The sequence below is a fragment of the Zeus faber genome (assembly GCF_960531495.2).
Source record: "Zeus faber genome assembly, chromosome: 9".
NCBI lineage: Eukaryota > Metazoa > Chordata > Actinopteri > Zeiformes > Zeidae > Zeus > Zeus faber.
In genome coordinates, this window is record NC_137197.1 from 7,474,903 (window position 1) to 7,498,679 (window position 23,777).

The window sequence follows — 23,777 nt, forward strand, 5'->3', positions numbered from 1 at the left end:
CCATTTATTAAAATAAATAGTTATCAGCATTAGGCAGGTATAGGCAGATATATTTTAAGCAGCAGTATTAATCAGTGCTGTTCCAGAGTCATGCCAAGCTTGATAGGTTTTCCTTAAAAGGTGTTATATTACACAACAAACAATGACAGACCAATGGTTTAGATGCGTGCATTCAATATAACGCCTTACAACGGAGCAGTATAGTCCCTCAATCAATTGTAACCTTTCCTATTAAATATTCAACTATCAGCAAAGTATTTACCCGACACCCTGACTCCTTTAACACGTAAATTGGAACCAAGTGAACGTCAAGAGCGACGGCTTCAGCAGCTTAGAATGACATGGACACATATTTACAACCATCAGTGCTCGAAGTTTTGTCTTATGTCAAAACACAACAATGCAGAACAGATGAAACAATACAAATAGTAAAAAAATAAACCAAAATGTAAATGTACACAATAAGGGCAAAAAAAACAACAACAATAAAACCACAAATCTTAACAACAGGTCTTGTGCACACACCGAGGCTTTTCTTTTCTTCTAAGGGAGATGGTCTGAGCGAACAGATGTCGTGAACAGATGCGGCAACGCGGTAGGAAAAGGGGACGAGCCCCTCCCGGGAGGTTTTTGGTGGCCAAACAGAAGGGCTCTAGCGGCGGAGCCACACCCAGCTGTTGATGAGCCAGAACGCCACGGTGATGGAGTAGAGGATCATCTCGCGCTTCACTCGCTCCTTGTTCTCCTCCTCCAGCAGCTGGAGCCGCCTGTTCAACTTGATGATCTGTCGACAATACGTGACGCGTCAAAATGCGTTTAGGTACGGGAGAATTGGGCCACATGAAAAAAAACAACAACAACGACGACAACAAACTGACCTGGCGACGGAGTGTTGCTGCGTCGACGACAGCCATGTCGTCCGGCCCTCCTTCAAGGGTGTTATCCAGCGCAGTTAACGCAAGCCTGACGGAGAAACACTCATTCGTCAACGAGAACGCATTTTAAAAACAGTCATAAAAGTGCATATTACTGTCTTTGCTGGGGTTGCACCTTTCCACAGTCACAAAGACATTGCTTTATTTATTAATTGTCATTTTTGATTAACGGGAACGTTTCGCAATGTTTGGAGCAACAGCTAGCGATGCTTGATTCCCAAATGCTTCATTTGTAGCGAACAAATCTTTTAAATGACTCGGGCGTCTGGAGTCACCGTGATAGAAGAGTAATCGTGACTCTAACAGCACCTACTGTAGGCACACGGGCATCCTGTGAGTCCAACTGAGTACCCAACAAATCAAACTGAATCAAAGGAACCGAGTCTTAAAATGTAACAAATCTTTTTGCTGAGTCACTCGTTAAGAGTCTCAAAAAGGGCCAAACGTTTCGACCCTCAACCCAACCTCTTTTGACACCCACGTCTTCTGACTGAACTGAGGAAGAAGGAGCGGAAAGACGAAGAAAACAAGAGGAGGAGCAGAGCGCCAGGTGGAGTTACCTGGAGTCATGCAGGGGGTTGGAGCTGGAGGCCGACCCCCCTCGCAGCGATGGTTTGCTGAAGAGGTGGAAAAATAGGGAAAGGGGAAAGGGGGGGAAAAACTCGAGATATAGAATGACATCCTGAGGACAGAGTTCATCCAGAGGAAAATCCGGTCACTAAAACCAGTGCTCAATCAAATGATATTTAAAAGACAAAAACTTGAGCGTCGGTTAGTCTGCTACTTCAAGATCTTTTCAGAATTGTCAATAAGTTGAAATAAGTAGTACATGAGGTTTTCATTTTTAGTGTTTAGGGGAGAAAATTCCGAAAGCCAAATATGTTAAAACCTACGACATGTAATAAACACGTGCAAAATTAATATGGAAAATTAATAGTGTTATTGGAGATTAGATATAAGCCTGGTGAAATGTCTTTTACACTACTTTCTAAGGTTTCACTCCAATGCCACCGCTGAACAATTAAAAAGTGGTGTTTAAGTAATGTCCGCCAAGAAGGCCGTGTTTACGTTGAGAATTGTATCGGTATGTATACAGGTCAATGTGGCCGCACAAGCTGATCCGGTATTTAATAGTGCCATGTTTTTAAGCCAAATTGCACCAGAACCATCCTCTCATGATCTTTCAAAACGCTTCCAATTGGAGAAATTCCCCTGAAAGGTCTCCTAACAGAGGTGCTGGGCTGGCTTTGGCCCCTAGCAGGACGGGTGATGGGAAGGTCACCTGTGCTGGTTCTCATCCAGGACCTCCAGGACCTGCCGGTAGGCCCGACGCGTGGTGGACTGGATGAAAGACAGAACGCTGCTAGTGCTGTACAGGCTCTGATCGTCTTCGGCCGCGCCGGGAGGGGGGTGGGGGTGGGAAGGAGGGGCCGGGGTCGCGCTGCTCGGTGCCCGCCGATACGAGCGGTCGAGCCACAGAAAAGTATGCAGGGGGGGAAAAGGGATGGTGGACAGACAGAGAGAGAATGAAGGGAGAGTCCTTCCTCAGTTTTACAACTTTGCACAAACGGACACCGAGTGAAAGTGGTCGTACAGAAAACCCGCCTAACGTAGCAACATTCCACTCCACCCAACACGTCCAAATTCACCAAGAACAAAGTCGAAGATGGAAGAGCAATCAAGGATCCTGTCCTTGATTAGGAGTCAATGAAAGGCAAGTAAAATCAACGCAAAGCAGTCAAAACAGAAGCACTTGTGAGGTGCAGTCCACGGCACAACACGTCATATCGGGGTTTCAACACATTTTTCCCCAGGTGAAAAATTTAACATTTTTGAAAATGGCGCTGCATGGGAGCATGATGATGCCAAGAAGATATGAAGATTTGGGATACGAATCTGGAGACCAATTGTAAGTACAACAAACCCTGTGTATTCTTAAGTGTGGGCAATCATGCTCCACAAACTGGAACATACTGTAGATACACTGGTATGTTTGTGTAGGAACCCCGACGAGCAACATGTTGTTCTAAGTTTATTAACAGATTAAGTGTGTTAAGGGGTAAAGATAGTTTACATGCAAAGTTAGAAATGCCCTTTGTACCAACACCAGACACAGCAATAGCGCCGGTGACGCGACAGATTCCAACAACAAAAAAATGCCAGTGTGCAATGCAGTGATGTCCAAGAACACACAGAGGCCGGCAGGCATAAAACGGGGGAACAGCAAGAGACTATTTAGAGCCGAGTCTGAGCGGATACTCACGATGAATCGTTCTTGGTCAGCTGGCCGTTGTGACGGATGGTCGTGTTCTCGCTGGTGGTGCGCTCCCGCCGTTGTCGTCCATGGGGACGTAACTAGAAAGAATAACCACTGCGTTTTAGCAAGGGGGAAACATCATTACAATGAGGGGATCTGTCGAAAACTGGGCTCATACTTGTGAATAATCTCCCCTTGTGGGTAGTCTGCCATAGCAACAACACAGTATCATTCTTTATACTTTTCTTCAGACAGATCCGTACCTCCTCAGCGGGCTGGGCCTGAGCCGCATTACTCCGCCCCATCTCCAGGAAGTCCAGGGGCTGCTCGTTGAGAGTGAGGACCCTGGGCGGGGTCTTCAGCGAGAGGGCCTCTAGCGGCGTGGCCTGGATCAGGTCCAGGTCTCGTGGTCTGGAGAACAGGGCGTTGCTGCTGTCACCTTAAGAGAGGACAAATGAGGGAGATGGAGGGGATGTTGCAAATGAATGAAATTCCTTTCAGTGGATACCCGTGAAAATGACAAAAAGTACCTGACATGCACCACTGCTGATTGCTTCATTTATTTACTTTATTACTTTATACCGCGTTCCAAATTATTATGCAAATTGGATTTAAGTGTCATAAACATTTGATTTTTTGTTTTTCAATTAAACTCATGGATCGTATTGTGTCTCAGGGCTGTTTGGATCACTGAAAACAATCTCTTACTCCTGTGATAATGAGTTTGCCAGGTGAGCCCAATTAAAGGAAAACTACTTAAGAAGGACGTTCCACATTATTAAGCAGGCCACAGGTTCCAAGCAATATGGGAAAGAAAAAGGAAAAGCGTCAAATAGTGCAATGCCTTGGACAAGGTGTGAAAACATTAGATATTTCATGAAAACTTAAGCGTGATCATCGTACTGTGAAGAGATTTGTGGCTGATTCAGAGCACAGACGGGTTGGTGCAGATAAAGACATAAGGAGGAAGGTTTCTGCCAGACAAATTCATCATATTAAGAGAGCAGCTGCTAAAATGCCGCTACAAAGCAGCAAACAGGTATTTGAAGCTGCTGGTGCCTCTGGAGTCCCGTGAACCTCAAGGTGTAGGATCCTCCAGAGGCTTGCAGTTGTGCATAAACCTACTACTGGGCCCCCCCTAACCAATGCTCACAAGCAGGAACGGTTGCAGTGGGCCCAGAAATACATGAAGACTCATTTTCAAACAGTCTTGTTTACTGATGAGGGCCGTGCAACCCTGGATGGTCCAGATGGATGGAGGAGTGGCTGGTTGGTGGATGGCCACCATGTCCCAACAAGGCTGCCACGTCAGCAAGGAGGTGGCGGAGTCATGTTTGGGCCGGAATCATGGGGAGAGAGCTGGTAGGCCCCTTTAGGATCTCTGAAGGTGTGAAAATGACCTCGGCAAAGTATATAGTATAAGTATAGTTTCTGACTGACAACCTTCTTCCATGGTACAAAAAGAAGAACCGTGCCTTCCGTAGCAAAATCCTCTTCATGCCTGACAATGCACCATCTCATGCTGCAAAGAATACCTCTGTGTCATTGGCTGCTATGGGCATAAAAGGAGAGAAACTTATGGTGTGGCCCCATCCTCCCCTGACCTCAACCCTATTGAGAACCTTTGGAGCATCCTCCAGCAAAAGATCTATGAGGGTGGAAGGCAGTTTGCATCAAAACAGCAGCTCTGGGAGGCTATTCTGACATCCTGCAAAGAAATTCAAGCACAAACTCTCCAAAAACTCACAAATCCAATGGATGCAAGAATTGTGAAGGTGATATCAAAGAAGGGTCCTATGTCAACATGTAACTTGGCCTGTTAAGATGTTTTTGATTGAAATAGCTTTTGGCTTCAGTAAAAATGACCTAATGCTGCAAATTCAACAAATGACCATTTTCAGTTCTTTACAACCTATAAAATGTTTTGAAACTCTGTTGTGCATAATCATTTGGAACAGTGCATTTTGAGTTTTTTTATTTTTGAAAAAAATACTGTTATCATTGGGAGGTTTGTTCAATAACCTTCAAATTATACCCTAACGGTTGATGACTTGAAAATTATACTGTCATTTGCATCGGCTATTTAGGAAAATCAGAGGAAAATATCATTTGCATAATAATTTGGAACGTGGTGTATATGCCGTTATGACATTCCCAGCAAATGTTCACCCGAATTTCACTCTCCATTTAAAAAGTCAATTCAGTCAATTAGAGAGGACAGTGGGGAAAGTCTATGCCTGTGGTGTATAATATACAGTGGTACCTTGAGTTACGAGTGCACTAACATACGAGTTTTCCGAGTTACGAGCCGTCGTTCTTTTTGTATTGATTTGCGAGCAAAAGTGTGAGTTATGAGGAGCAAGCGTCAGGTGGGCGTGGTGAGCAGATGCGGCCTGAGCGGCCGTTACCTGAGCGAAGCATCCTTTTTGTGCTCACAATTTGTGCTTTTTGTGCAGTTATTTTGCCAATTTTTTTTTTTCGAACCATGGGTCCGAAAAAAGTAAGTGCTGAGAACAAGAGGCAGAGGATGTCCATTGACTTAAAGCGCAAAATAATAGAAAAGCATGAGCGAGGTGTGCGTGTGATGGAATTGGCGAGGCAGTATGAGCGTAGTACTTCTACAATATGTACCATACTGAAGCAGAAGCAGGCGATAAAGGGTATTACGCCGAGAGGGCGTTAAAATAACGTCTAAGCTGCGGACCGCTGTCCATGAAAAGATGGAGAATCTGCTGTTGGTGTGGTTGACAGAAGCAGCTCGCAGGAGATAGCGTGATGGAGGGTATCATCTGCGAGAAGGCAAAAATTATCTACACATTCTCTTTTATTATGTTTTATTTATTTATTATGTTTTACATTTTTCTTATTTAAAAACACGTAACAAAAAAAATTGGGGTGTTTTTTGGGGGCTGGAACGGATTAATGGCATTTCAGTTAATTTCAATGGGGAAAACTGATTTGCTATACGAGCAGATTGAATTACGAGCTCTGTCACGGAACAAATTAACTCGTAAGTTAAAGTACCACCGTACTGTATATCTGGTCTGTCAACAGCACCAACAAAGCCACACGATAGATAGCTAGGTTACTGTCAGCTAGGTGGAGCTCAGGATGTGTTCCTGACATCTGTTCATGTCAGAGTTTCGACACCAAAATAAGACAAAAAAAAATACTACTAACTAACGTTACTTATTCCTAGGTAAGGTTTAGCAGGCTGTGACAGTGATATACAGTGGTTTGAATACAACCAACAAAACATACTTATTGTAAGTTGCTTTAGAGACAAACGTCTGCTAAAGGACATCATGTAATATGTAAACATTTTTGTCTGTATAGAAAAGGTAAATGTAACACAGGGGATGCTAGATATTATAATTACCCGCAACCACAATTCTCTCTGGAACTTGCATCATGGCACTATGGAGGAACTCCTGGGATACTGCGTCCTGGTTCTCAGGAGCGTAAGGGGCCACTTTGAGCATCTCGGGGATGCGCATCTGCTGGCTGATCCCCTCCGTGTACTCCAATTCGTAGTGGATGCGGTTCATCTCGGCCATCTCAGCTGTGGGCGAGGGGAACGCTGCTCCGTTCATTTGGCTGTGAAACAAGAGCTTATAAGCATGTCATCGTGCCGGCTTATTTGACAACAGCTGAGGAAAATCTACCAGGTAACATTAGATATGTTGAAAAATTTGGCTTCAAACTAATTTGCCTACAGCTATGTTTGACTTGTTTCTCACCGTTTTGCATTTGTGCGCCTACATTCTGTAGATCGCGATACAACTGACCTGTATTTAAGTGTGTATTACTATGTGCGTGTTGAAACAATGTATGCACCCTCTTCCGCCACTGTTGTACCGCACGTTGGGTTTGTACCAAAAATAAGACTTTACTTTAATTACTATAATTAAATAATATTAAACCTTGTGTTCTCCTAACTGTGTTATGTGTTGGGTTAAACAAAAAAAAAAAAAAGAAATATGCCACAAACAGGAGATGGTCACGATGTTGTCATATGATAACAAGCCCTGGGGTATTATGATTCTAACTGAGGGACACAGAGCTTTGCTGCACAGTAAACTACTGATATGGACTATGAGAACAACCGTGTCATAGATAGATAGATCGATGGAACATACGCATGCCACGGTCAGATAGCCACTGTACGCTGGGCCACCATAAAAAGAAATCAATAAAAAAAACAAGAAGTAAAGCCGCCATGGAAACACCCCCCTCAAAATAAAACAAGAAGTAAAGCCGTCATGAAAACGCCAAAGCTTTGACGGCTAGCCGGCGGAGCGCAGAGCCATTAGCGGAGCTTACCCTCCGGTTGGCCGTCACTTTCCCCACAGAAGCAGCCTTGTGTCCGTGCGCACCGCGACGTGCGAGCCTCGAATATCCTACAGTCAGACAAATATTTTGGAAGGCGGAAGCATCTTCGTTGTGTATCGTTTCTCACACCGGCACCGAAAAGGCGGACGCGCAGCGACGGAAGAAGGGACGGAGCGACGTTGCACCAATTCAAAATGACAAAACCCCAAAAAAAAACCCCGAATACGCGAGGCAGTAGATCGTGTTATAACCTGACGGGCCGGTATCGCGCTGGCTGTGCTGCGGGAATCAAGCGGATGAATTCGGCGAAGGCTCGACGCCGACGCACCGGCGCTGGTTCCACCGCTGTGTAGCGTGCGCCGTCCACGCTGCGCGTTGGGGCCCCGCGTCGAATGACGTAACGGCTACGTCAAAAGCGTTCGACGTCACCCACCCACATGACCGAAATTGTGTTTCAAAGTTCGAGCGCGGCCCCTGCGCCCTTCGTTTCCAGGCGCCGCTTGTTCAAACGGCGGCGGCTCTGCGACGCGCGTCGCTTCATTCTGACGTCACCAGCGGTTAGCGCGTCACTGAGCAGCTGCTGTTCGTTCGTCATACGTATCGAGGGTTTTGCTCGATAAAAATAGAAAAGTAAACGCGAAAATGAGGTTTCTCGTTTGCTTATTGTTTTGAGCTCTCTTTGACAACAATAAGAAATAACTATTTGCGCCTCATTGCAATGGTTTCTATTTAAAGGCGTGTCGTTTCTGCCGCCAGGAGTCTTAAGACGGAGTTTGATGACGTAGTGCGGTAGCGTGGGATCGTGGGAGTTGTTCAAGATTCAAGAGTCAAGAGGTTTATTCGTCACATTCATAGACATACTTCCATACATATATGCAGCAAATGTCAATGCAACGCACCCGGTGATTCCCCACGATACGTTCTAGACTGAACACAATAGCTACCTAATTTGTACTTGACTGATTAACCGAAACGAACTGATTCCTAAAACGTAACGCAGTAAGTTCAACAGAATAATATAGAATCAAATAGAATAAAATAACTCAAAAGTAATACAGGACGGGGGCAAAAATTGGAAATAAAGGGAATAGACTTAAGTATATGGGCTATGCAATTTTGTATATACAGGTATGTGCATTAAAGTGGCATGTGAATAAAGTGAGGTAGTGTGTGTGGAGATATACAGTACAGTATTCAACAGTACTACACAGCAATACAGTAACACTGAACAGAACAGCAGTACAGCACAGTATGCAGTAACCCAGAACAGTGATACAGTATGCAGTACAGTATGCTACATACCGTACAGTAAGGCAGTGGGGCCTGTGTGAGTGACTCAGTGAGGACCCCTGGTGAGGTCAGCATTGACAGTTCTTGCGGGAAGAAGCTCCGTCTCAGTCTCTCTGTTCTCGCTGTGTGACTGCGGAGGCGCTTGCCTGACCGCAGCAGCTGGAACAATCCGTCGTTGGGTTGGTGAGGATCCTTCATGATCCACTGCTCCAGAGTAGAAGGACTTTTAGGATCCTCTCCGAGACTCTGAATTTCTTCAGCTGCCTGAGGTGGTAAAGACGCTGCCCCGCCTTTCTCAGCAGAGTGTCGGTATGTATGGTCCAGGTTAAGTCTTTCGTGATGTGGACTCCCAGGTACTTGAAGCTGCTCACTCTGTCGACAGAAGTCCCATTTATCACCAACGGCGCCGTGCGTCCTCAATTGTAATCCTCTCCTAAAGTCCACAATCGGCTCCTTAGTTTTGCTGACGTTCAGGAGGAGGCTGTTGTCCTGGCACCAGAGTGACAGGTCAGCCACCTCCTCGCGGTAGGGCTTCTCATCGCCGACGCTGATCCACCATGACGGTGTCGTCAGCAAACTTGATGATGGTGTTGGAGCTGGACCTGGCCACGCAGTCATGTGTGTATAGGGAGTACAGTAGGGGGCTGAGGACGCAGCCCTGGGGGGATCCTGTGTTCAGGGTGAGGGAGCTGGACATGTGCCTCCCCACCTTAACCACCTGGGGCCGGGCTGTGAGGAAGCCCAGGATCCAGGCACACAGCGGAGTGTTCAGCCCGAGCTCCTTCAGCTTGACATCCAGTCTGGTGGGGACTATGGTATTGAAAGCTGAACTATAATCGATGAACAGCAATCTCACATAGCCCCCCTTCCGGCCATAAAGGTGCATGGGCGTGGTGTGCAGTACCTGGGAGACTGTGTCATCTGTGGATCTGTTCTGCTGGTACGCGAACTGCAGAGGGTCCAAGGTGCGGAGGAGGGAAGCGCAGATGTAATCCTTGATCAGCCTCTTGAAACACTTCATGACCACCGAGGCGAGGGGCCACCGGACGGTAGCCATTCAGGCAGGCAGGAAGGTTGTTGTCTTCACCCGTGCGTTTGCACTTTATGCAGACAGCTTTGCAGCAGAATGCACAGCCAACGGCAATAAATTACCATGCTCCATCAAAAAATAGTTAGTAGAGTAATAGTGGAGCAATACAAACAATGGTACAATACAGTGGCTAGATAACGTAAGCTACTTGGTCGATTCCCCTCCTCACTTTCTGAGGTATTACCCGGTGTTCCCCGTGTTTCCCCATAACTGATACAGTACCAAGTGGAGGAGGGTAAAGGGGATATGACGCCATTGACAGGCGACCTACTCAAACGGACCGATGCCTATAATAAAATTACAGATTTCTCTGGGTTTGAAAATTGTTGAAAACATTTGGGATAAAGTAAGTACACAATTCAACAAAATACATAACGTAGGTCTAGTCGTTTTTAGACATTTTAACGCGGAAAAGCTACATATTTTACCCTTGATTAGTATAGGATGTTGACAAAAATGGATTTGCCACGGAGCAGCATGGAAATTAATACATTTTAAAATCAACTACAAAAGCTGCAGTAAAGTTGGTGCAGTCAGTTTTAACTTGAGGGTTTCGCTTGTATCACTTAATAACAATAACAATTGAATTGTGGTGAATGTCATTAGGGAGACGACAATACAATTCCAACCTGTCAATGTTGTTGAAAAAATCCACAGTTTTAAATAGCACACTATACATTGTCAGGATAATGACACCAGGCGGGGGGGATGTACCCTCTGATTCTTTAATAATCAGGATCCTTGTTCACCGCTCTGGTGTGTGTGGAGGCAGACTGGGGCCGTGTGTGTACACAGCCCTAGGTACCAGGGTTCCATCAAACCAAGTTTTTTAGTAGTAGGAATAGTAGTAGTAGTAGAAGTAGAAGTAGTAGTCATAGAAAAAGTAGTAGGAGTAGTACTAGTAGTAGTAGCAGTAGGGGTAGTAGTATTAGTAGTAGTAGTAGTAGGATTAGTAGTAATAGTAGTAGGAGTCGTATTGGGAGTATTAGTTGTAGTAATAGTAGTAGTAGTAGTAGAAGTTGTAGTGGGTGTAGAAGTAGTAGTTGCAGTAGTAGTAGTACCAGTAGCAATAGTAGTGGTGGTAGTAGTAATACTAGTAGTAGTAGTAGTAGTACTTGTAGTAGAAGTCATAGTAGTAGTAGTAATATTAATAGTAGTTGTAAAAGAAGAAGAAGAATCTTTAATTATCATGCAACACACCACACTACACCACACACACACGCTTTGGATGGTGGCCGGTGAAATGTGGCCTCTGCATTTTTCCCATCCTGGCTTGTCCTTCCTCCGGGGGGGCAGCCAGGAGCAGTGGGCAGCATTCATCATCGCTGGTCAGACGATGATGTGTGCATGTTCTTTTTAGTCGTAGTAGTAGTAGTAGTAGTAGTTGTTGTAGTAGTAGTAGTAGTAAGAGTAGCAATAGTTGTAGCAGTAGTAGTAATAGTAGTTTTAGTAGTAGTTGAGGTAGTAGCAGTAGTAAGAGTAGCCGTAGTTGTAGTAGTAATTGTAGTAGTAGTAGTAGTAGTAGTAGTAGGAGTAGTAGGAGTAGTAGAAGTAGTAGTAGTAGTAGTAGTAGAAATAGTTATAGTAGGAGTAGTAGTAGTAGTAGTAGTAATAGTAGTAGTAGTAATAGTTATAGTAGTAATAGTAGGAGTAGTAATAGTTATAGCAGTAGTAGTAGTAGTAGCAGTAGTAGTAGTTGTGTGCAACTGGAGAATGAGGTTTTTGGAGTTGAGCCCCTCAGTAAAAAGTGGGAGGTGCGTCCCGAGGAGCGCACCGCAGCGGAGTCATTCAAAGGGATAAAGCGCTGCTCACACAAAACAATCAAATACCTGCAATGAAGCTCCTTTCAGACACTGGGATTTGACGCGATGCTCTGTCATTTACGGTTAGATGCAAACAACCGATCTCCGGAGAGACAATTATCAGGCTAAATGATGTTCAATGATATTTGGATTTTGTGGGTTATTTCCACCACCGCTCGCGTCGCATCATCTCTGGAGCTGCAACTTGGCATGTAAGTGGTGAATGGCTTTTAATTTTTATGCAATGATACATTTGCCCAACAGATGTGTGTATTTGCAGAGGGACGCGTCTTCCATGACATCATACCAATTCTGACTAATATTCATATTCATATGCATTTTTAATCCTTTCTGCGTAATTTGTCAATTGTCATATTCTATCGGTCTCGTTGAACTTTTGGGGGTCATCGAAGTTCCATCAATTTTGCAAACATTATGTCGCTCGGATTTATATTTAATTCCCCACTAGGAGGCGCTGTTTCTTGCCCCCTACCAGCAAACGTTTTGTCGAGTGATCTGTTTTATTAGTGCTGCTGCGTCGTCGAGGGTTGGGGATTGATTGTCATTTTTTTGCATGACAAGTAGTGAGAGGATTTTGTATTTTTTTTTTTGTGTTGGACGTCATTACATAAATGTGTTTATTACAGCAGGGTCTGTCCAGTTTTAATTAACCTCAGGCTGATCTGTACTGAAGCCAGATGGTCTGCTGCAACGAAGGGTTTTCCAATACTTTACCGTCACAACATCAGGATATAGCTCATCCATGATGACAAGAATACTGCCCTTCATCCAGCCTTCATTCATGCAAATAAACACGGAACATCAGAAAATAGTTTTGCAAAAAAATGTGCATGCACACTCACTTACGCATGTGCAGGCACACAGAGGGTCTTATGTTTTTGACTATATTTCCTGCAATTTCATTAAGGAATTAAGCCAGGAAGCTGTAGAGCACGTGTTATTATATATACATTTATATGTAAATGTATTCATGCTTGCAACGTAAGCGGTGTGTCAATTAAATACCAAAATCTCATGTATCCATGAGAATAACATTTTGTCCCTCAACGTCCTGATGGCTATTATAGGAGTTTTACAATCATTTTTGAAGAATTTTAAAACCCCACCTCTTTTCTCCCTCCTCATCCTCCTGTGTGCATGTTTTGGGACGCAGGCCCAATGTGTGTGCGGACCAGGAGCTGTCGATGCTGGGGCGGCGCCAGCCCTGCGTCCAGGCCTTTACGCGCATGGTCAAGGTGTGGAAGCAGGGCTGCACGGGCCACCGCTGGTGCCTGGGCTACGAGAGGAGGTGAGAGCTTCCATACGATGTTTATTCTTGGTTTTTGGGTTTTTTGACAAAGTCAATTGGCGCACAATGTATTTCAATTCCACAATGAGGATGACCCGGGTATCACATGGGGATCGCATCTTAGCCGTTGAGGCTTTCTGCATGAGTAGATTTGATGTCTTGATGTGAACGTCCTTCATTTGCACTAGTTGAACAGGAAGGGTATCAGTATTCTTTTGCACCTTTTCCTTCACCAGAAACTTAAATTGATATCCCTACTGTCAAAATACCGATTTCTTGTTATGTCTCCAGTTGAGTATGCGACTTTATGAGAGGACTGTGTAATGTAGTCCTATACAGTACATACATGTACTGCATATACTCCATGCGTATCCGCGTCTATACCCTGTAAGTCCCTAGGAAAGCCTGATTTAGGGTAGACTATAACGTAATGTTTCTTCTCCAGGACGGGGTACTATACCGTCTACAGACAGGCCTATAGCATGGACCTGCACCAGGTTTACAGGTGCTGTCCGGGTTGGACTCGTAAGGGGGAGGAGACGGGCTGTCTGCACAGTGAGTGCTTTACTACGTGGTGATCACTTCACTGTATTTTATTGGATCTGTATTGTGAAGTTATCCGTACTTATTTTCCAGTATATTCTGAATACTATATATACACTCCCTTATCATTCCTGCAGGGGTGTGTTCTGCCACTACCTGCTTCAATGGAGGCCGGTGTGCACAGAGCGGAGAGCGGGTATGTCAGTGTCCGGAGGGATTCCAGGGGACGCGGTGCCAGTACGGTGGGTTCACAGTCCAGCAGTGACGTTTGACCTGAGACAGCTTTTGAAATGAGTTGAATCTTTTGAATGTCTTGTTGAATCCATCTCCCTTCCCATGTTTTGATTTATGGTGACGTAGATGATCCGACCACCCCTTGAACCTTCAGACGCAGTTTTGCCATTCAATCAGCACCAAGGTTTATCCCACATCACTGTCACTGCTCTACCGAAAAAGTTGGGGAGGAGGGACCTGCATTGATATTTATTTATTCACATTTATTAGTTATTGGCCTCATACTGTACGTCGTCATTACTGTGCTGTACTGTCAATGACTCAGTGCACTGATTAACAGGAAAGGCTAACACTTCAAGTTACATTAGCGCTGGCCGTCACAATGGTAAACTCTTTACTACCACTAAGCCAATTTCAGGGTCTAATTCTAAATCGTATTGAATCCCTGTGGGATTAATTTTTTTCATCTTTGTTTTGTGCCTCAGCTGCATTGCAAGTGAGGGTCATTCCCTTAGTGTGTTTTCTGTGCATTTAAATGAAAAGGAAAAAAAAAAAGGTTCTGATTGAATGTTTCTTGAGGGGGAAGGAACGTGGTCACAGGGTGACGTTGTTGTATCTGTGTCAAATGTGACCTTGTGTTTTCAATTAGAGAAGCGCAATGAGCCCGTCCGGTGGCTGGGATGGGCTGTGGCCGCTCGGCGGGGGTCCTGGGGGGTCCTGGGGGTAGTTAAAGGTTCCAGAAGTGTTCTCATGGAGAGAGGACTTCCTCTGAATGCTGGAGTCCGGGGTTCTGTAGCTAGCTCCGCCCCACTTTCATCCCATGAAAACTGGATGTCAATGGAAGTCCCTTTGAATGTTCCCCAAGTGGCTTAAAGCGAAGGTTTATTTTGAGTAGGAATGCCACTTTATTCCAATTTTTAAGTAAGTAAGCAACGCTTTTATGAAAGACACTGTTACAAGGTGCTTTACAAGCAGGTGGAATAATAAAAAAAAACAATTGAAGAACATGAAAAAGAGCGGATATAAAGCAAGGTTAACACAAGCCTATAAAGTCTATTAAAAGTGTAAACAATTCAGAAACAGCGAAATATAAGTTAAAACAACAACAAATATTTGTACATTATTATTATTATTATCTTTATTATTGTTATTATTATTATTATTATTATTATTGTTATTATAATTATAATAATTATTATAATTATAATTATAATTATAATTTTAATTATAATTATAATTATAATTATAATTATAATTATAATTATAATTATAATAATAATAATTATTATTATTATTATTATTATTATTATTATTACGGTTATCATTCATGTTTTAGTAGTATTAATGATATGTGAATGAAATGAGCTGAATGAAAAAAAGATGTTGTTTTGACATTTCCTTACATTCTCTGTGCGTATTTAATTACTTTGGCCTCAAAAATAAAGAGCATTCTTTACCGCTATAGTAAATACACAAACATATAAATTACGAGATTGTCCTTCTATTCTAGTATTTTTTGTTTGCGTTGCCAGAGTCTCTTTGGGTCTAAAGTCAATATACAAATGGTACAGAGGCTGATTGGCCCAACAAGCCCAACACACACCCTCCACACACACACACACACACACACACACACACACACACACACACACACACACACAGTAGGAAGGGCTGGACCACCAGGGGTCCATGGCACAGCTCTTCCTCGAGGTGAAAAATTTCACAGGAATGTGTTGTTTTCTGTTGGTTGACTCTCTCCCGCATTTTTTTTGCTTGGTGGCTCTTTGGTTTTCACACGGCGGGGTGGCAGATAGGGAGCACAGGAGATAGACACGGTTCACTGATCGCTCTCTGTTGTCCTCTCCTGCTGCTCCTGTCTTTTTACCCCCCCCCCCCCCGGTCCCCCACATCATGTACGACCATTTCCCCCTCATCTCTTGCCCTTAAACGCTTTTCCCTCTTTTCCCTCTCCTCCCTCGGGATGGATCTGTGTGTCTTCGTTCCAGCTTAATTATAAGACCAGAGTCTAAGCCAAAGCCATGTTCCTCTGCTTTTACCCGGTACATCCCATAATAATTATATATACTGTATGTTGTAATGTGTGATCATTGTGGGGTAATAAGAAAAGTCTTCTGGGAAATCCTCAAAGATGCCAAATTTCATGTCATGTATTTATTTCATGTATTTATTATAATAATAATAATAATAATAATAATAATAATAATAATAATAATAATTATTATTATTATTATTATTATTATGATGATTATTATTATTATTCCGATTTTTATTATTATTATTCTCCCTGGCATTTTTCGGGGAGCAGATGGAAAGCATGTCATGACAAGGGCTCCTCGTGTGTGTGTGTGTGTGGTGATGGGGCTTTTGCCTGTTGCTTGTCGATTACTCCAACAAGCAAAAGGCATACAGCCACCCTGGTCCCGGCCCCAGTTTCCTAGACCCAAGGCAGGTGTGGCTGCTTAAACCACACCAACCCCACACCACAGCGTCGTTCGAATGTCATATAGATCGGCAGTTCAGTATTGTGGAAGAAGTTTGTGATCGACAATCGCCTCCTCACCAAGATGGCGCCACGCACAGCTCGCATGCACAAGTACGGAGTACGCGGATCACGTGACAGATATTGTGATTATTATGATTACAGATCATTGTGTATGTGTTTTTAAATATTTTCATTCTATTTGTGTTTTTGCGTTCCCTTCCAGACGCCTCAAAGATTACAAATGACAACAAAAATGTGTAGCCAGGTACACACAATTAATTGAATTATATATCCTCTACAGAAGTCAGTTAAGCACTTACCTTAGTTTATTTATTTATAGGTTTATAAAATACATTATTATCATGAAGGCAGTTTTCTTTTGATTTACAAATTGCCATAAAATAATTCTGCTCCCCAAAATGGATTAATAATCGTGATCAATAATTGTGTCCACAATATTCACTAAAATAATTGAGATGATCATTTTTACACTGTAACCAGGCCGGAACGTATGAACTTCTGCAGAAACAAAACATACCGGAACAGAGAGCCAACTCTGCACACTTGTCCATTGAACTTTAACAGATGGCCGACTACCCTGGATCCCGTACACTTTATGGAGAGAGGTTTTGAAGCAGTGAACCCTTGTTGTCCGCGTGGCCTGTGTGTGTGTGTGTGTGTGTGTGTGTGTGTGTGTGTGTATGTGTGTGTGTGTGTGTGTGAATGTGCGTGTGCGTGAGCGTGCAAAGTGAACCTCTACATTCACCAGATTTACGACACTCGCTCACAAGCCCCTACTCGCTCTCCGTCTCAAACATGCGTCTTGGTTATGAAAGCATGCGTGCCTCTGCGCTCCACTCCCGCTGGCGTACGTCTGTCCTTCCATCCCCTCCGCCAGTCTCCCTGCTGCTCGCAACGTCGAGCCCTGCGATTTTTCCTATTCGTCGCGTTTCGGGCTGTCTTCTGCAGTGTGTTTCTTGCGCACGTTCATATCGTGATGACGATGAAAATGCGCTCTATCGGTCAGCACTACTTCCCGCCGACACATATTACAGTTTTCAGAGTTCCCGTGGAACAAAGCATCACTTCCTGCTGTCTCTCGTCTCAAGCCAATAAAACGTTTTGAGCGCTTTAACTTTTGATTGGGTCGCACGTTTGGGTGGGCTGAGCCCGTTCCCATAGCCACCGCCGGCCTTGGCCAAGACTAATAAAAACGTTCCAACTTGAGCGGTATCAACTGTTGACCTGCCTCCTTTAGACGCTGTAATTAAAATGACAGAAGACAGAAGGGAAAAGCAGGGTTGGGGTTGCCGAGTGCAGATTATCAGCTGCGTCTTTTCTCCATAACTCATCCCGGCTCTCTCCCACCGTACATATAGAAAGAAGATAGAAAAATATATTGTTACCGAGAGTCCCCTCCTCTCTCCATCGCTCGACATGGGTTCACCCCCCTTGAGTCGAGTCGTCCCCCTCTTTGCTATGACTTCCAAGCCCCGGTGGGGGAAACCATTGTCCGCCGCGGGGGTCGGGGGGCCACCGGGCGAGGCTCCGTGATCGCCAAGCCTGGACGCCGGCCAACGCGCGATAGCTCTCAGACACTTAAGCCTGCGTTCCTGCGTCTGTGAAAAGCCACTGTTTTAATCAATCAATTAGAAGCGGTGGATGAGACGCTGCTCTGGTGAGATCACTGCCCCGATCCCGGCCAGAGGTAAATAGAAAAATAGGAACGACACGAGCGCGAGGACGGATCCCATCTGGTCCTCGCTAGCTGGAAGGAGCGCTTTATATGAACAGCGCCCGAGGACTGGAACCACTCTCTGCTGGCTAATGAGAGAGCTAGGCTGAGACGTGAGCGCAGGTCAGGGAGTTAGTCACACGTCCGCAGGAAGGACTCCATTTGAGTGTGTGTGTGTGTGTGTGTGTGTGTGTACGGGTACTTTCTGTCCTCATTGTTTGTCTTTTCTTCCTGAAGTTTTCCCCTTTCGATAGCAGCGGACGCAAAAAGTGTCAGAAGGCTAAGAAAGTATTTGGAGGCTCTGTGTTGTTTTTAGGTAGTAGAGTTCATCCTCCTTGTGCGTACAGCAGATAAAAGTGTGTGTGTGCGATTGCACTTGCGTGCGTGAGTGTCTTCAAAGAGACAGCATCTGTCTGGATCGCTTGCGCTCTGTCCTTGCCACATTGACCTGTTTTTTGTGTATGCATGTCTATGTGTGTGTGTTCAGGCATTTGATGCTTGTAAGGGCGGCTTTATTCCTGCTCGTGTGTGTGTGTGTGTGTGTGTGTGTGTGTGTGTGTGTGTGCTATGTGTGTCTGTGTACTTCTCTTTGAAGGCCTTTGAGCAGGGACATCAGAGTTCCTTTGTGTGGGACACGCCGGGCGGATGTTGATGCACTCGTCTCCCCTCGTCTCTGGGGTTCTGTTTGTGCTTGACCTCCCCTGCGTAAATGTTTGCGGGACTGTGTTTTGTTTTTAAAGATCTTTTTTTTTTTTTTTTTTTTTTTGCAATATTCTCAATTAGAAACGCTGAAATCCCGGTGCTCCGTTCGACCACACCGCCCCGCCGCACGGCAGAGTTTTTCTGTGTCCGTTTTTCTGCATCGCACCCATCATTCCTCGACCGGTTGGAACACACATGACGAAGAGTTCTTCTTGGGTTACGCTCGGCAGTATATCCTGAACGGGTCTGACCGGGGATGTTTTCTTCCTTAGATTTCTTCCCCGTCAGCCCGAGGCCCCCGGGAGTCGGTTTGATCTTCAAAATGCTTTTTTCGGTTTCTTCAACAATTTGAGTCGGTTTCCACGTTCGAGTGGAGTTCAAGTCGCATCGGAAATGAATAATCCACAGTATTGTCGATCTGAGGAGCTTCGTGTGGGCCAAAGCCGCACACGAACGCACGCATGGTGTGGAGAACGTGTTATGGTTTTTTGACAGAGGTCATTTAGGGAGTCCAGATGTTCTCTCCACTGTCATTTGATTAATGACTCAACAATTATCAAGAGTTTATTCTCTATGAAAGTCAGATGTTTCGATTGAGTTGCAGAGTCACTCCTCCTTCAGCATTTTGTTTCCCACCTCCTGACCAACAAAATGCGTTTGGCAATATTGTTCTATCTGAGAGATTCAAGATTCAGGAGGTTATTTGTCACAGGCTCATACATACAGTCATATACATATGCGGTGAATCGCATGACAGCCGGTGATTACGCACTATCTGAGAGATATAAACACATATTTGGGCTGATTTTGGAAGTATTGTGGTATCGCAGCTACATCACTGAAACAACTGAAAGCGAGATTACATAATCGGTTTTCGGTCACAACACAGTTTAAAGCCGACGCTGGAGAACTAATTGGAATAGCGAGTGGACTGACTCAAGAGCTTGAATTTGGTCCAAAGTGTTTCCCCTAATACTGAAAACTGTTCAGAATAAAGATATAATAGAAGCCATCTGGTTGTTAAAATGAGGGTTATTGTTTTGTTCTGGTTCAATATTTCCCTGGACAGACATACAGTACCAATCATTCCATTTCCACCGACAGGTGGGCAAACATGGTTTTCTCTCTGGCTGGCATAATTTTGTTGATAGTAGAGGTTAACACGAGAGGTGTTTCCCTCAGACCGTATTCAGCCTCCGGGACAAGACGATTTTGTCTCATTTTTAGCATTGGCAGCTGAGGCGCAACACGATCCTTCCTGTTGAAGAGCGGTCGTTTCACTACTCTAGAAATGTATTTTTGGTGACGCCGCGCGTGACGGGCCACATTTTGGAGGTATTAATCCGGGTAATCAGAAAGGATGATGATCATTAACACAAAGCTGCTGGAACCGCCGGCAGCCTTAACCACAGCCCCAATAGCTTCCAGCTTTAACTGCCAGATTATCCGTGAAATAAGAGTCTTTAATAAGCATTTAGTCGGAGGAGAATTTCTTTTCCAATGGTGCAGAGGAATTTCTTTTCAACCAGATTTGCTCCGCTGGGGATAAAGGTCTGCCGTGCTGAGAGAAAGCTCGGCTTTGGTGTAAATAACGAATAAACCCTCTTTTTGGGAAGTTTTCCAAGCCCAGGTGGTTTACTGTTCCGGCGTCTGTACCAAAACTACAATACCATACATGGGATTTGGGATCCTGTCCACCTGCAATGTCAGTTACGGATTCTCCGGTGAAGCGGTTCGTAGGAGATTGACACCGCTGTGTAACACGCGAAAACCGAGAGCTGTTTCCACCGCAAGAAGGTGCCGCCGCGTTCTACCTGTTGCGCTGTTCCCATTATCATTCAGTGGTTGACGGAGGTGGAATTAGCTCTGCCCATCCTTCCTTACAGTAGATTACCGCCACCACAGAGATCATTTATCCAGAGTACGAGCAGGACGCGTGATGAGGAAAATTCCAGACACAAGCTTCGGGTTGTAGCCGGCCTGAAGGTGTCTTCCGCCTGAAAGAATGGCTCACCTGAAGGTGTTGCCCGCCTGAATGTGTAGCCCGCCTGGAGGTGTAGCCCGCCCGGAGGTGTAGCCCACCTGGAGGTGAAGCCTGCCTAGAGGTGTTGCCGGGACTCACACTCCCACAATCCAAGCAGCTTGTGCGCTGCGTGCTTAGCATTACTATCAGAGGAAGAAGCTAATTACGGCCGTAATGGCTGCCATATGAGAGGGAGGCACCAACACGTTAAACAAGCCCCCCTCCCCGTAACCTAAATCATTCATTGTGGTCTGTCCGGTGCACCGAGTGCACTTCGAGCTCCATACAGCGGCCGATCCGACCCGACAACCTTGCGGTTCACGGGCCTCGTCCTGATCAGCGTTGGCTGCGTTTCTGAAGATCTGTGTAAAACATAAGCCGTCCTTCTCGGTGAACAGACAGGATCGCCCCTCTTCCTTTTCTCAGCGTTCAGTGATCTGTTCTGCAGAGGGATGGACGGTCGGGTAATGGCCTTTCCAGGTGCACTTGGACACAATTCAGAGACACTCAGGGGTTTAGGACAAGTCATCATTGCAACATAGGCTAACTCTCCATTTTATCCGTGAGATTTGGTTTTTGTAATTAAAGGACGAGCTAAAATTGTATCTGGAAATCCTAAATTTTCCGTATATATCATACAATATACACTTTATCCTTCACGCCACCCTTAGATAGGGTGAAAAGTGAAAAGGGTGCTTTAATGGAGAACTGGCCACTCATTGTATAGTGCGGCTTACAGGTAATTTTTGCGGCTCTATACATATTTGGACACGAGCTCTGTGGTGTTAAACCTGACGACTGCCACTCATCTACAGTTTCTTGGATCAGTAACTCAATTGTCAGCTGAGTTGATGTATGTGCTGAAGCTCATTTGATGAGTGAAAAGCAGCCTAGAGCACTTGTCCCGCACCTCTAAAATAAACCAATGAATTTTTATTATTCAATAAAAAAATGTCCACCCTGCAATTTTTTTGGGGGGGGGGGACAGCCATCCGTATAACTTTGATTTAAGCGCAGCCATTGAAAATCTTCGTCATTATATCGGCACATAAATTCTTTGCCGAAAGAGAACAAATGGAAACCATGTGAGGTGTTTAGGTTGAGCGATACCAGCACAGTGACCATGAGGTTCGAATCTGCAGGACAGCTGCTTCAGCGTGTGGAGGAGAATAGAGAGAAAGTGAGGCCAAGAGAGTGAGAACGTCAAGCGGTAATAAAGAACAGAAATACATTTGTACGCCTTTACAACCCCGGCTACCATATATATACTGTATAAATCTATATTATATATATATATATATATATATAGCACATTGTGCATACTGTACATACAGACATATACAGTACATAAATATATTTTTCATTATTTGATTGTCTAATATCTCTTGCCAATGTGTTTTTTCTTATATTCTTATACTTTTCTTACATTTTTTGCTTTTCCCGAATGTGCTCCTAGATACGTACGATACGATAGGAGGGGTCATGCAGAGAAACAGTTACCCCCAGAGGGACAAACAAATAAATGTAAATGAGCACCGGCACTTTTGGGACGATTGCAAGCTGTGAGCGTTCGTTCCCCTTCTTCAACCTGGTTGGCCGTTGCGTTCCATCCCAGATCCTCATGACAATGCTCATCATGGACCTCGAAGCGGACCTCAGAGCTCTCGTTCCTCTCAGCCACGGCTTCCGAAAAGGCCCTCTGCCGTCTACGAACGACCTTTGACCTTTAGTTGGCTAGATCTTCTGTGTTTTTCTTGCTAACAGCACTTGATGCGGCCAATTGATTTGCCCGTTCCCAAAGCCCCGTGAGAGCAAAGCACCAGGATCCTGCGCTTCTCACTGATGAATCTGTGTTGTGTACTATATGTTGTGTAGTACATGTTGTGTAGTACATGTTGTGTAGTGTTGTTTAAGTCTAGCACTGGGACTTGCCCTAAATATAACTAGAGAAAATGCTCTTTTAAAGACTTGCAGCCACCGCTGCACCGATACGTAATCCTCTTCAGGTTTGGGGGATGGTTCTAATTATGCCAAATATTCATTTGTGCCAGTCCTGGTTCTATTTAAAGAGAACACGTTCCAGGTTCGAAATCTACAATTCCTTAGCTGGTCTCTCGCTTTGGTTTTGTTCCGCGTGATAGGCACAATTCCCAAAGTTTGCGATTCCTTGCAATACTGAGGAAAGTGGAACGCTTCCTTTTGATGAATCTAGTATCTATCTTAACACTAACAGCGCTGAGATCCTCACCGGACAGTTTCCTTTTGTCAGGCACGGGAATCTCCGCTTATCTTTTTCAATCTCAAATATTTAGTCATGATACAGCTGTAAAAGACGCCGTTAAACTTAGTTTGAATTACATTCTGACCCAGTGATGTTCTTCGCCTGTCCCTGCCTCCGTTTGATACGAGAGAAATGTGGGAAAACGGGGCCTGGGGAGCGCAGAAAATAAAACTTCATTCCTCTCATAAGCTGGAGGTGATGTAAATCACTTATGAATTGAGTGAGGTTTGACAACTTTTTTTTTTTTTTTTTTTTTTGCCTGGATCAAAAACTACTCGTTACGGGCCTGGGGTCTGGTGAACTGTTTAGCATTCCTGACCTTGAGTTTTTAATGTTTTTAACACGAGAGGGGTGGGGAGGGGGTGATGCTGTCACATGGACGTACACACTCATACTGTACTGTTGAGGCTGTGCAGGTTTATTTTCTCATAAAGTGCTTCAAAAGGGGCGGGGTCTCAGAGAGGAAGGGAAAGTGGAAATGTTTGCATGTATGAATGTGTGTGTGTGTCTGTGTGTGTGTGTACTGTGAAAAAGAAGGGTACTTAATGAGGTATGCAGTAGTCAGGGCTGGTTCCCAGACAGTAATACACCACAGCCCTCCAGCAGCTATCCACAGTGCTGTCGATGCAAGACTCGCAAACAATTTCTTCCGAGCGAACGGATCTTTTTTTTTTTACTGACTCACCAGTTGGGAGTCACTCCAGCAAACGGGCCCTTCATTTTGCGTTCCACACAAAAATA

General features: G+C 44.6%; 2 protein-coding genes across 5 annotated transcripts in view; one reads left to right on the forward strand and one right to left on the reverse strand.

Moving 5' to 3' along the window:
• Positions 1-28: 28 nt before the first annotated feature.
• mffa (mitochondrial fission factor a) lies at positions 29-8,032 on the reverse strand. Of its 4 annotated transcripts, none has more exons than XM_080007196.1 (7): positions 7,776-8,032; positions 6,572-6,789; positions 3,456-3,631; positions 3,199-3,290; positions 1,496-1,552; positions 879-963; positions 29-784 (listed from the first exon to the last, which is right to left on the reverse strand). In XM_080007196.1, exons 2-7 carry the CDS (start codon positions 6,783-6,785, stop codon positions 653-655), a joined length of 756 nt encoding a protein of 251 aa, XP_079863322.1. In that variant the 5' UTR covers positions 6,786-6,789; positions 7,776-8,032; the 3' UTR covers positions 29-652. The 4 variants fall into 4 exon arrangements, with proteins under 4 accessions (XP_079863322.1, XP_079863324.1, XP_079863323.1 ...); XM_080007198.1 differs by lacking the exon at positions 7,776-8,032 and adding an exon at positions 7,516-7,639 and having other exon boundaries at positions 6,572-6,754; XM_080007197.1 differs by lacking the exon at positions 7,776-8,032 and adding an exon at positions 7,516-7,616.
• Positions 8,033-11,838: 3,806 nt separating this feature from the next.
• Positions 11,839-23,777, forward strand: part of egfem1 (EGF-like and EMI domain containing 1) — a gene marked incomplete at both ends in the record, with an annotated part of 72,966 nt that continues 61,027 nt past the window's right edge. Inside the window, 4 exons of the mRNA XM_080007348.1 lie at positions 11,839-11,918; positions 12,881-13,015; positions 13,461-13,570; positions 13,696-13,800. Of these exons, the coding sequence (XP_079863474.1) occupies positions 11,839-11,918; positions 12,881-13,015; positions 13,461-13,570; positions 13,696-13,800 (430 nt within the window). The remainder of the gene's footprint in view (positions 11,919-12,880; positions 13,016-13,460; positions 13,571-13,695; positions 13,801-23,777) is intronic.